The sequence below is a fragment of the Takifugu flavidus genome, chromosome 6 (assembly GCF_003711565.1).
Source record: "Takifugu flavidus isolate HTHZ2018 chromosome 6, ASM371156v2, whole genome shotgun sequence".
NCBI lineage: Eukaryota > Metazoa > Chordata > Actinopteri > Tetraodontiformes > Tetraodontidae > Takifugu > Takifugu flavidus.
The window spans coordinates 12,503,734-12,515,308 of NC_079525.1; the positions used below are offsets into that span (position 1 = coordinate 12,503,734).

Genomic DNA, 11,575 nt, shown 5'->3' on the forward strand with positions numbered 1-11,575 from the left:
ACCCAGAAAGCGAACATCCTGTTCCTGTCTTCACGCTCTCTGCACGCTCTACTTTTTTCTTTCCATCAGGTGGAATCCAACCCCTTCCCCTTCAACTATGTGGCCAACTACACCGTCTCCACCGAGGTGGCGTCCATGGAGTTCCGCACAGAAAACGGAACCCACATTCCAATCTCTGGACTGGATGACAGTTTAGCCATTACGGTCGCCGTTAACAACGGGAGTAACGGAGCAGAGACCGGTCCCGAGGGTGCTGGAACAGGGGGGGTGCCGACAGCAGGAGCGGTGAACATCAGCTCCTGTGACTCTGTCATTGTGAGAGTCAGCGTGGGGAACACCAACAGACGCGCAGGGCTCTTTGTGCAGCTCAACTTCACCTCTCTACAAGGTGAGCGCTCGCTCCTCTTTTTGTGTAACCACACGTGCACACTTGTGTACTCGTTTGTGAAGAAACTGTATCGCAACCAGATGAGAGCGCTGCTGATGAATGACAAATGGCGTCTGTTTATTATTATTGCTGTCTCTGTTTATTTAGTCCTCTAGTGTTTTTCACTGCGTTGAATTATTTACTCCCACTTTTCCTTCCCTTCCTCAGATGTCGGTCTCCAGGATAAGAGGGAAGATGCAGAGGAGTTGAGCATCACGGCCTATCTGCACTCGCATGAAAAACCCAACGAGTTTAACTGCACCGACAGGAAAAGGATCACGCTCGGTATGACCAGGGGTCATGACCTGGACCACAGGAAATACACCTTCTTCCTGTCGCCAGAGTAAGAGTCTTTCCTACTCCGCTTAGGATGGATGGATGGAGCCAGCACATCACCGACGGTGTCAGATTTCCCCTCAGTTTGACCGAGACCTCGTTCCCCTGCTCTGTGTCACGCAGGTTGTACGACACCACGCTGGACTATTTTATCAACGTGAGCACGGCCTGCGGATCCGGCTCCGGGGCCGCCGGCGTCCGTCTGGAGGTCGGGGTTTTCGCCTCTCTGTGCCAGTACTTCAGTGAGAGCGAGAAGCAGTGGCGGACAGATGGCATGGTGCCCCTGGCAGAAACAAACGCCAGCAGAGCCGTTTGCCGTACCAGACACCTCACCGCATTCGCTGCGGGCCTGTTCGTGCCGGCCAATGCGATCAGCTTCACGGTCCCAGTCAGTACCTGCACCTGATGCACGCAGTTAAATATACACTTATTCGGGCATCCAACGCACTGAAGCTTAACATTTCTTAAATAATGAAACGGTATCAGACTGACTTGACCCGGCAGCCTGCGTCACAACGCACGCCGTAAACTCTTTTTTTTTTCCCTCTCGCTCAGGAGCGCTCTGGTACGCCGAGCTTGGTCGTCCTGTTGGTGTGCGTGCTGGGCTTAATGTCTTATGTCGTGGCAGCAGCCATTTTGCACAAGCTGGACCAGCTGGATCTGCGTCGGGCTGCGGTGGTTCCACTCTGTGGCTGCGATGGCCTCTTTAAGTACGAGATTCAAGTCAAGACTGGGTGGAGCCGAGGGGCTGGTGAGTTTTAATGTGGGCCCTCGTTGGCCATGTTTAGAAATAAAATTCATAAAAATATTCATAAAATATGGAACCATTCTAGTAAAACATTCAAAAAATAATCTATTGCTATTAAAAAGTATGAATGTATAAAGCAGCGGAGGTGAATAGTGACTGAGGATACTTAAGTTTTTAACCTCTCTGGACCTCTAGGCACCACAGCTCACGTGGGAATCAGTTTATATGGACGCGAGAGCCGCAGCGGTCACCGCCATCTTGACAGCAGGGGATCCTTCGCGCGAAATGCCCTCGACATCTTTCATATCGCCACAGACACCAGCTTGGGCAACGTCTGGAAAATACGGATTTGGCACGACAACAAGGGTACCGAGCTCGCGGCAGGCTTCAATCAGCAAATGAAGCGGATGTGATCACCATCGACTGATCTTCTCCCCAGGTTTGTCCCCAGCGTGGATGCTGCAGTACGTCCTGGTCAAAGATCTGCAGACAGGAAGCAGCTCCTACTTCCTGGTGGAGGAGTGGCTGTCTGTCGACAATGAGAAAACGGACGGGCATGTAGAGATTGAGGTGGAGGCCTCGGGTAAGGCCTGGCTTGCTGTAGTTTCATTTTATGGTTCATGGCTGTTAGCTCACACGATCGCTTCCTTTTTGTCCCTTCAGAAGAGGCTATGCTTTTGCAGCTGCCACGTCTTCTCAGATATGAGCTGCAGAGGGCGCTGTGTGAGAGCCACCTGTGGCTGTCGCTGTTCCAGAGACCCCCGCGCAGCCCTTTCACGCGCCTGCAGCGAGCCACCTGCTGCGCGCTGCTGCTGCAGCTGCTGCTGTTGGCCAACACTTTGTGGTACAGCATCGTGGTGGACGTGAGATACAGGTGTCATAATCTCCCCTCTTCTCTTGCTGTATCCTTCTCACTTGCGTTGTGTTGACAACAGAACTGTTTTCTTTTTGCCCCGCAGCCCGCGACCTGTGTCTAGGTTCGCTTCACTCAGTGGCGAGACGGTGGCCGTGGGCGTGGTCACCTGTCTGGTGGCGTACCCTCTCTACCTGCTCGTTTTCACGTTGCTCAGAATGAGCCGCAGCAAGGTACGTAGAAGCGATGCTTGTTGAACCCACTAGAGACCAAACATGTAGCTAAATATTTCTTTTGGGATGTCAGTGTGTGTCTGTGGAGCAGGTGCCGCCACAGGTGGACCAGGAATCAGTGGAGATCGATGATTTCCTGGACAATTCCATGGGTGGAACTTCCTTCCTCTTTTACAATGGCGAGGTAGAGTCGTTCTGACTTGGCTGTCAGGCATTTTGATCTTTTTGTCAGCTCAATCACTGAACAGCTTAAAATGAGTCGCACAGTTGGAAAATAATATTTCTACCCCTGTAACTGCAGTAGTCCTTGTGTCTGTCTTGATCGCTTCATTTTCTGTTTCAGACCAACTCGGAGGAAACCAATGTGGACCTGCCCTCGCCATCAACCAGGAGGTTTGTTAATTCGTTTACAGCCACAGCGCACCAAAAGAGTGTTAATTATTTATCAGCCAGCAGCTAGCAGAAAGTCTCTCAGTGATTTATCTTATTGTGAAGAGGGCCTGAATCCAAAAGTGGCTTTTGGGGGTTGCGCAATCGTCATTAAGCATCCGACAGCCCAGGTTGTCCAGAGACTAACTGCGCCGCTGTATTTCAGTGTGGAAAGTTGGGACATGACAGAAGGGGAGATGGAGGTCAGGGACTGGCCAGACCTGTTGAGCGATGCCCCCGCCATGGGAGGGGTGGGGTGCGGTGCAGGGCTGCCCAGGCTGAAGAGGGGTCAGGGCAGCAGGCACCTGGGTGTCGACATGGCCTTTAACGCAGACAACGAGGATGGAGCCAACCAGCGGCACAAACACTTCACCTCGTCGGGTGAGGAGAAAAACACATCGTTTGCGGTATAAAAGACACAACTTGTTTCGTTTTGCTGAAGACCAAAGTGATGCTTTTTCCCTAGACGAGGATCTGATCAAACACATCCTGACAGACGGACACCGCTTCTTCTCTCAGCCTGATGAAAGCGAGATGGCCGACCTGTAAGTCGGACCTTTGAACTCGGAAGATTTCTGCATCACCTATCCTGGATTTTCTCTCCAACGTCTGTGTGTGTGTGTGTGTGTGTGTGTGTGTGTGTGTGTGTGTCAGGTCGAGCATTTTTGAAGATCAGACCGAAGTGATTCTCCTGCAGAAACACCATGAGCCTCTTCCTCTGGAGTCTGTGCGAAGAGACCCGCCAAGAACCGCATTCACCTCAAACACAGGTGACTTGCACAGAAGCGGCGTACCCTCGCCATGGCGACAGGGTGACACCTCAGTTGTGCTCGTTTTAACCACTGGCAAAGGTCTGTGGTTCTAAAGTTGAAAGGCAGTTTTGGTCGTTTGCTAGTCATTAGTGTCCATCTCAGGCAAGTGTATATTATAAAGTGGTAACAGAAACATGTGTGTTTTCATAAATAGGGTTGAGTTTTTGAATTCAATGGGTCTAAAAACAGAATTTGAGACCGATTTTCTGTATAAAACTGTAGTTAATCATATATATGTGTGTGTGTAACTGAAGCCCTGCAGCGGGATGAAACGGTTTTGAGGTTTTTCACCTTAAAAGACAACAAAAGGCATTCCAATTTAGCTTTTAATTAAAATGGTCGCGGTATCTTCGCTTGGTTTGCCCTCCTTTATTAGATCCCTTACTTGTGTTGTTCCGTCTTCCCTTCCTCATCTCCAGTTGTGACAGATGTGTGCCGTCCCCGCCGGTTTCCCCCTTCGTGCGGCCGTGCTGCCCTGTGGGGTAGTTGGACGGGGATCGCTCTGGCCAGCGGCGTGTCCATGTGGGCGGGTCGAGGGTTCACTCAGAACGTTGCCATGTTGTGGCTCCTCTCCTGTTTCGCCAGTTTCCTGTGCTCCTGCCTGCTGTTGGAACCAATAAAGGTGATTCATTATTTATTTCTTTAACGCACATTAATTTCTGCTTTTCTCACGCCGCATTCACATCCCATTTTCAGCCTCATAAAGCAGCTGTTTCCCACAAAAAGCTTTCAGGTGACTCGGCGGCAGCTATTAGGTGGCAAATACATGGGGAATTTAGCAGATATTCCCAGCAGCAGTCAATGGAGGCTGCGATCATAAAAGAACAGATTTTAGAGACATGCACTTCTGCTCGTTTTAAATCCTTATTTCCTCTCCACCCCTGCTGCGCTGGGTTCACCTCCTCTGCTCCACTGCCTCCCATCTGCTGCACAGGTGGCGTGTGAGGCCGTCTATTATGCTGTGTATGTGCGTCGGCTGCGTCCTGAGGACCAGGACGTGCTGGTGGAGTTCCCTCGGGTTGAGAGGGTGGTCCAACGTGTCTCCAAGGTGAGACCACCTCAGGGATTTGCTCTTTCCCAGGCCCGACAGCAGGCCCGCAAAGTCCACATGCTGCACACCATGCTGAAGGTGGGTGAGAACCAGAGAAGCCAGACGGTGCACGAGAGCGCGGTCGGCCTCGTCGTCGTGGTGACCTTTTTGTTTGATTTTCAGAATTTCCTGGTTTATACGTTCTTCCTGTTGGTGGTTTTGCTGCTCAACTACTCGGACTCCGACAAGGACGCGCACAGCTTGAGACTGCGCACGCAGCTCCAACGAGCACTACGCACGCCCGAGTACCGCGGCGTCAGCAGGTGCACCCTCACACACTCGGCGGAACCATCCGTCAAGAAAATGTTCAAGTCTGGAGAGTTAAGAAGGCGATTTTTACATGGAAAAGGTTTCTAAAACCCTTTTCTTATTTTTAGCCGAGGCAGTGTTCTGCTGTGGCTCAACCAGTCGCTGTTTCCACGGCTACTGGACGACTCGGCCCTGTTAAGAGACACGGGAAGCGTCTTGCTCGGCACGTTGAGACTCCGCCAGATCTTTGACAAGCAAAGTGAGCGTAGCTTCATATTTAGCGCGTGTCTGCTGAATCCAAAGACATGAATATCAATGCGGATATTATGTCCCATTTGGTTCCGGTTCTGAACAAAACTGACACAGCTTTTCATATTTTGCCTGCAGATGACGTCATCCCGGAAGTCGGCGGAGACGGCACGGCAGAGAACATCACCGATTATCGGAATATCAGTGCAGTGAAGTAAGAACGATCAGAATTCCAGGCGGCTGTGTGGTTGCTGGTGAACATCTATGACGCCTGTCTCACCTGTGTCCAGTAGCGTTCCACGAGCGTGGCGGTCAGGTCGGTTAAAGGCGAACGACAGCAGAGACGTGCTGCAGCTGAACGGGAGCCTGGGGGAGGCCTTTTCCTCCTTGCAGCAGCACCACTGGCTCGACCAAAGGTAAAAAAAACACGATGAAGGCGGGGCTTAAAATTTAAAAATCCAGCAGGATCATTTTAAAGGAAGCGAGCCACCTGCGGCTTCAAGCGTGTTTTTTTGTGTTTACAGGACCCGTGCTGTGGTTGTGGAGTTCTCGCTGTACAACATCAACACAAATCTCCTGGCCGTCTTCTCCTTCCTAATCGAGTTTCCGGTCTCCGATCGGGCTCTGTCCAGCATGGACCTCCACGTCATCACCCTGTGGCCATTCACAGGCCTGGACCTGCAGCTCCTTCTCACGGTATCACGCTGCAACTCACCCGACAGTGTTGGCGTCAACGACTGGCACGCTTCACTTTGTTTCCTTGTGTCCTCTAGATCATCCTCCTCGCTCTGGTTTTATATTTCCTGGTACCAGGCGTCACAGGTTTCCTAAGAGAAGGTTACACCTACCTGCTGTCCACCTGGAGAGCTCTGGGCATCTGTAAATTGGCTCTGGCGGCATCCGTGTGTGGGCTCCACCTGAGTCGCTGCGCTATGGCCACGCAGCTGTGGACGCTGTACGTGAAGCATCCACACGACGACTTCACAGACTTCTACCCTCTGGCCCGACAGACACAGCTGTACACAGTCGCCAGCGCTTTGCTGCTGTTCGTGTTTGTGCTCAAGGTAGGAAACAAACGAAGAAAGATATTCCAGGCTTGAACAATGTGCAACATTTTTAACACACTTTCCTTTGAATATACATGAGCAGTGGCCCAAACGCTTGCAGGTAATTTGTGCTTCCAGTCAACGAGCGCACAAACGCAGGATGTTTGGAAGTCGGCGCAGTCGTGTTTTCAATGCTAGAAGCTGACGTAAGACTAGAACAGGGGTGGGCAAACATTTTGATTCGTGGGCCACAATGGGTTCTAACATTTGACAAAGGGGCCGGACCAGGAGCAGATGGATGGATGGAGTGCTTTGGTAACCTCACCTCATTGGAGAAAAAATACACATCTTGGGATATGGAGAAAACATGTGCTTTAATTTCAAATGAAAATGAAGAGAAGCATTACAACAAAATATCTGACTTTGGAATGAGTCTTAAAACACTTAAAATCAAATGATTAAAATGTGCCTTTTTAAAAAAAATTAATAACCATTTCTATTTTAAAGCACTGAAAGTTCTGTTATCCTTCAGGATATCACCATCACTCTCCTCCTGACTGTCTTTTTTCTAGTGGGAAAACACCAGAATTGCAGTGAAAATATAACATTAACAAGGTTTATTCATTTAATTTTTCAAGTTTGGCGGGCCGGATTAAAACGTTTAACGGGCCGCGTGTGGCCCCCGGGCCTTAGTTTGCCCATGCCTGGACTAGAACGACCTGTGACGGAAGGGTTGGTGCAAGCCACCGGAACCACACACCCACTCTTTCTGTGGAGAGACTTGACAGAATAGATGATGGCAATGACCACAACTTTGCTCGGCTTTAATGAGAGCCCTTAGGGGCCTGATCTGAGAATGTCCCTCACAAAGGAACTACTGCGTGCTCCTGTAGCCAGAAGCGAGGGGGGGGATCTACTTTGATGAACACAGAGAGCGCCGTGTGTGGAGTTACTGTATGAGAAAAGCTTTAGAAGATGTGCTGAGTGCAGGGAAAAAGAAAATGTGGTTGTTGAGGGAGGTGTGGGCTCACCTTCAGAAGGGAGATGATCAATAACTGAGCAGGGCAAAAGCCACTCTGGCAAACCTGTGGCTCAATTAATGATTTCTCTCTTTTTTATTTCTTAACCCAGCCACCGTTTAGCTGATTGGTGCTTTTTTACAGATCAACCTCCTCCTCTGTTCCTGCAGGTTTCCCACCAGCTGCGGTTCCTCCGGGAGTGGGCCGTGTTTGGCAGAGCTCTGCGCCACTCGGTCCGGGAGCTGCTGGCCGTGGCCTTCGCGTTGCTGCTGCTGCTGCTGGCGTACTCGCACGCAGGCCACCTGGTCAGGCCGCTTCTCTTCTTCTGCTCCTTTTGTTACTCTCAGCATCTTTTAGTTTTTTTAACCCTAACCCAACTGTTAGAGTTCCCTTTGACCTTTAGACCGTGATAGAGGCTCGTTTGAACTGTGAGCAGCATTTACAAAGCTGGGACCTTAAATAATGGAGATTTGGAAGAAAAACTCTCTTCTGGTTCTGCTTACTCATTCGTTCTTCTGTTCTGGTGGGTAAAGGTGGTTCAGAAGCCTCGTATTTTCCATCGTTTCAGCTTCTTCACTCGGTCATCGATGGCTACAACAGTGTGACCTCCACTTGTCTGTCCTTGGTGGGCACCAGTGGACGCACTCTGCTCTCGTGGCGTGCCAGCTGGACTACTACCGGGCCCTCGAACACCATCTCCTCCCTGGTTTTCCACACAACGTTTGCCATTCTTCGTCTGGCGTTCCTCTGGCTGGTGATATCGGTGCTGCTGAGGAATTACCAGCGCGCGCGAGCGGAGCTGTACCGTCCGGCTGTGGATCTCCAGGACTACGAGATGGTGGAGTTATTCCTCAGGCGGCTCAAAATGTGGATGGGGCTGAGCAGAGCCAAGGAGGTACCTTTTCTATTTCTGTCCCACTTAGTCCAGCCGGGTTTTCTGTCCCACCAGGCACAAACTGCTGTCACCAGATGTCTCCCTGGTGGGAGGGAAATCCTGGCTGGGATGTCGTGTGGACTGGGTCTAGACACCCCTAAATTAAAGGAAGAAAAACTTAAATTTCTAGTGATAAATGTTTTGTTTTTTGCTCCTTTGTCCCCTTAGTTCCGTCATAAAGTTCGATTTGAGGGAATGGAGCTGCCGCCCTCTCGATCATCCTCCACCGGTGACTGTAAGTCCCTGTGCTTGCCGCCACTGGATGCTCCCGAGTCCCCTCCTACGCCTGACAGCATCGACGCTGGCTCTGAGGCCTCGTGGCGCCCGGCTTCCTCCAGCCCCTGTAGTTTGACAGAAGCCCCTGGGGTGAGCCTGGGACTTGGACTGGGTCTCGGTCTGAACCTCAGTCCTGGAGTAATGATGGGGAACGTTAACTGGAGGGAGAGAGCAGAAACTGAAGCCTCTCTGAGGAGGCTGCTCCCCACCCTGGATGCCCTCCTGCAGCAGCTTGACCGGGTCACCGTGGCAACAGAGGATTTATACCACGTGGAGTGCAGATTAGAACGTGCGCAGAGCAAAAGGAGACACGCGGGATCGGAGAAAGGAGGGGCCGCTCAGGGAAGCAGCGGCGACAGGGTGGAGACCGCGGGCGGATGGAGGGAGCGAAAGAGGGGCAAAGAAAAGCACGGCGTGGGGAAGAAGGTGGAGAAGAGTGAACTTCCGAAAGACGGAAGCGCTTCGGCCAATCTGAAAAAGACTCCAGCGGCCGCCTCCAGTCCCTTCTCAAAGCCTCGTTCGGCTCCTGACTCCCACCTCCCCCGGACCAACACGCCCACTGTACCTCCAACCACCCCTGCACCCACTCCGCCTCCCCTGCTCGCACCCAACGCTCAGAACTGGGACCCCCCCGTGGAAAGAGATACGCCTCCGTCCTCCAGTCTGTTCAACCACCCGGCTCACACCACCACCATCCCGACACGCAAAAGGAAGCGTAAAACCCCGCCTCTAAAAAATAAAGTGCACCCCAACCTGGACAAGCACAGCCCAGGACACCCAAAGCCCTGAGAACTCGCAATGGAAGAGACAGTCGGACAAATGGAATGATGAGAGGAGGGCGGGGGGGCTGCTGGTTGGCCCCCTGATGCAACTCTCTGAAAGACACTGCAGTAAACTAGACGGAGAGAAAAATCCGACTTTGGGTTTTTAAAAGCAGCTGGGTGCAGGTCACCTGATGCCTTCGGAACCGGGTTGATTAGCAACACGAAAGTCAAAACGTAAACATCGGTAACCAAGAGAAACCCCCGAGTCTTCGAACTAAACCCGACCCCTGATGCCATGCGGCCCTGGAGGTCACATGGTGTCGCTGACAGGAGCACGTGAGCGTGCTCAGCCGAGACGGTGCAATCGGTCTTTTTCATGTGCATCTTTCCTTTACGTGTGTATGTGGACATGTTTTGTTGATTTGGTCACCCTGCGTACATTTTTTGCCACATCGGAAAATTGTTGTTTTATGGTACCACTGATAAGCGCTCGCACACACTCACACACACGCGCAGTGGCAGCTGGTAGAAAATATTCTAGGTGCGGCCAGAGCTGTGTGAAATATCTTTATTCAGTGCCAATATGAATAGCTTGAGGCATTTTACACGAAACTTATAGATTTTACACATTTATTTTTTTTTACACACAATGCAGTTGAGTATTGCAGCAGCGCCCCCTTGTGGCGATGTCACTACATCTCGGACTCTGACACCAGCACGCTCAGCTTGGGGCGATTATCTTGGTGACCCCTCAGGCACCACATCCGTCGACGCTGATTGGATAAATTCCTGACGCTCTGGGCGACTCATGTCAGCGATTTTAATTTTATTTTTTTATTTTCCTGTCGGCCCAGCCGCCCCGAAAAGTAGCAGGTCGCCATTTTCTCGGAAAATTAGGATTTATCATTTTTATGACACTCCGTTGCACTTTTAAACAGCCAATATTGTTCATTTTACTTTCGCCCCCCGCTGCCGCTGCGCACATGCACGAAGGCTGTAGGTACAGGTGTGTAGCTGTGCTGCACACAAGAGACAATGTTAACACAGACAGACAGACAGACACATAAGCTTCCCCAGCAGCCACTTCTTCAGGTTGCAGATAAAACTGCGCAGCATGTCAAGAAGGAAACCTACAGGAACCCACCAGTGTTGTCGTGGTTACACAACATTCCTACCTTCCAAGGATGGTGAGTAATATTATCTTCTGCTTGATCAAGAAGTTCGTTTTAAGGGAATAACCCCTCCCGAAATAACCTTGTTATACTGTCATGCAGCATTTGAACTATTTAAATCACATGCGTGTGCTTGGGATCTGACGTGAGTGACGACATGAAGGAGGTTCGGGATGTGGCAGGAGGCGGTAGAAAGTAGAAACTGCTTATAATTAAGGAAGTAAGAAGGATTTTTCTTTTTCTTTGCATTGATCATTTACACAGGTTCACTCATCAGGCGGAACGACTCGGTCTTGTGTCGGTTATCAAATATATCAGAAATGGGTTGACATAAAGCACTTTTACTCTGATGTAGATTGTTTCTCGATGTGGCGTGATATAAAGCGTATAAGCTCCGTTCCCGTAGAGGAAGGTTCGTATTGTATTTGAAATATCAACACTGCCAAAGCTTTTGCATCATTTTTGCATGATCGGTTTTACAGTGACGGATGGTCCATTATGTACTTAGCACTTTATTTCCTAATGGAGCTGATATGTAATACCATATTTAACGCGTGTATTTTAATTTTTGTATCTAAACAGCTACAACATAGACGCATCTGTACATGTATTATGTTGAAGACATAGCTTTTTTTTTCTTATTTATCTTAATTTGAGCAGCATACACCCAGTATTTTCTGCATCCAGTGGGCAGATCTCAGGGAACCCATCCTTTTTATTCCAAAACTGGGGGAAATGTTTTTTTTTTAACTAATTTAATGAAAATATATTGTGTGCTCAACTCAAGCCATTGATTATACTTTATTTTAAAGGCCAACAGTGTTGAATTTTTATGAAAACCCCATTGTCTCCCTAAACTCCAGCAAAATCCTTTTTTTTTTAAAACGAGATGTTTCCTTCTGATAGACGCTTTGTCTGTATTTGTACATTTCTGTATA

General features: G+C 50.0%; 1 protein-coding gene across 3 annotated transcripts in view; it reads left to right on the forward strand.

The window, feature by feature from the left end:
* The window catches only part of pkd1a (polycystic kidney disease 1a), a 38,096-nt gene extending 27,797 nt beyond the window's left edge, over positions 1–10,299 (forward strand). For 2 of the 3 annotated variants that reach the window (XM_057036626.1, XM_057036628.1), the window contains 24 exons: positions 70–388; positions 596–770; positions 887–1,151; positions 1,319–1,514; positions 1,707–1,877; positions 1,951–2,094; positions 2,175–2,385; positions 2,471–2,597; positions 2,671–2,781; positions 2,941–2,990; positions 3,193–3,407; positions 3,493–3,571; positions 3,681–3,796; positions 4,258–4,460; positions 4,773–4,967; positions 5,052–5,191; positions 5,306–5,436; positions 5,565–5,640; positions 5,717–5,842; positions 5,951–6,122; positions 6,200–6,490; positions 7,662–7,796; positions 8,060–8,386; positions 8,594–10,299. In XM_057036626.1, the coding sequence (XP_056892606.1) occupies positions 70–388; positions 596–770; positions 887–1,151; positions 1,319–1,514; positions 1,707–1,877; positions 1,951–2,094; positions 2,175–2,385; positions 2,471–2,597; positions 2,671–2,781; positions 2,941–2,990; positions 3,193–3,407; positions 3,493–3,571; positions 3,681–3,796; positions 4,258–4,460; positions 4,773–4,967; positions 5,052–5,191; positions 5,306–5,436; positions 5,565–5,640; positions 5,717–5,842; positions 5,951–6,122; positions 6,200–6,490; positions 7,662–7,796; positions 8,060–8,386; positions 8,594–9,490 (4,872 nt within the window). In that variant the 3' untranslated portion in view covers positions 9,491–10,299. The remainder of the gene's footprint in view (positions 1–69; positions 389–595; positions 771–886; positions 1,152–1,318; positions 1,515–1,706; positions 1,878–1,950; positions 2,095–2,174; positions 2,386–2,470; positions 2,598–2,670; positions 2,782–2,940; positions 2,991–3,192; positions 3,408–3,492; positions 3,572–3,680; positions 3,797–4,257; positions 4,461–4,772; positions 4,968–5,051; positions 5,192–5,305; positions 5,437–5,564; positions 5,641–5,716; positions 5,843–5,950; positions 6,123–6,199; positions 6,491–7,661; positions 7,797–8,059; positions 8,387–8,593) is intronic. The other variant, XM_057036627.1, reaches the window with a different exon arrangement.
* The last annotated feature ends 1,276 nt before the right edge of the window (positions 10,300–11,575 follow it).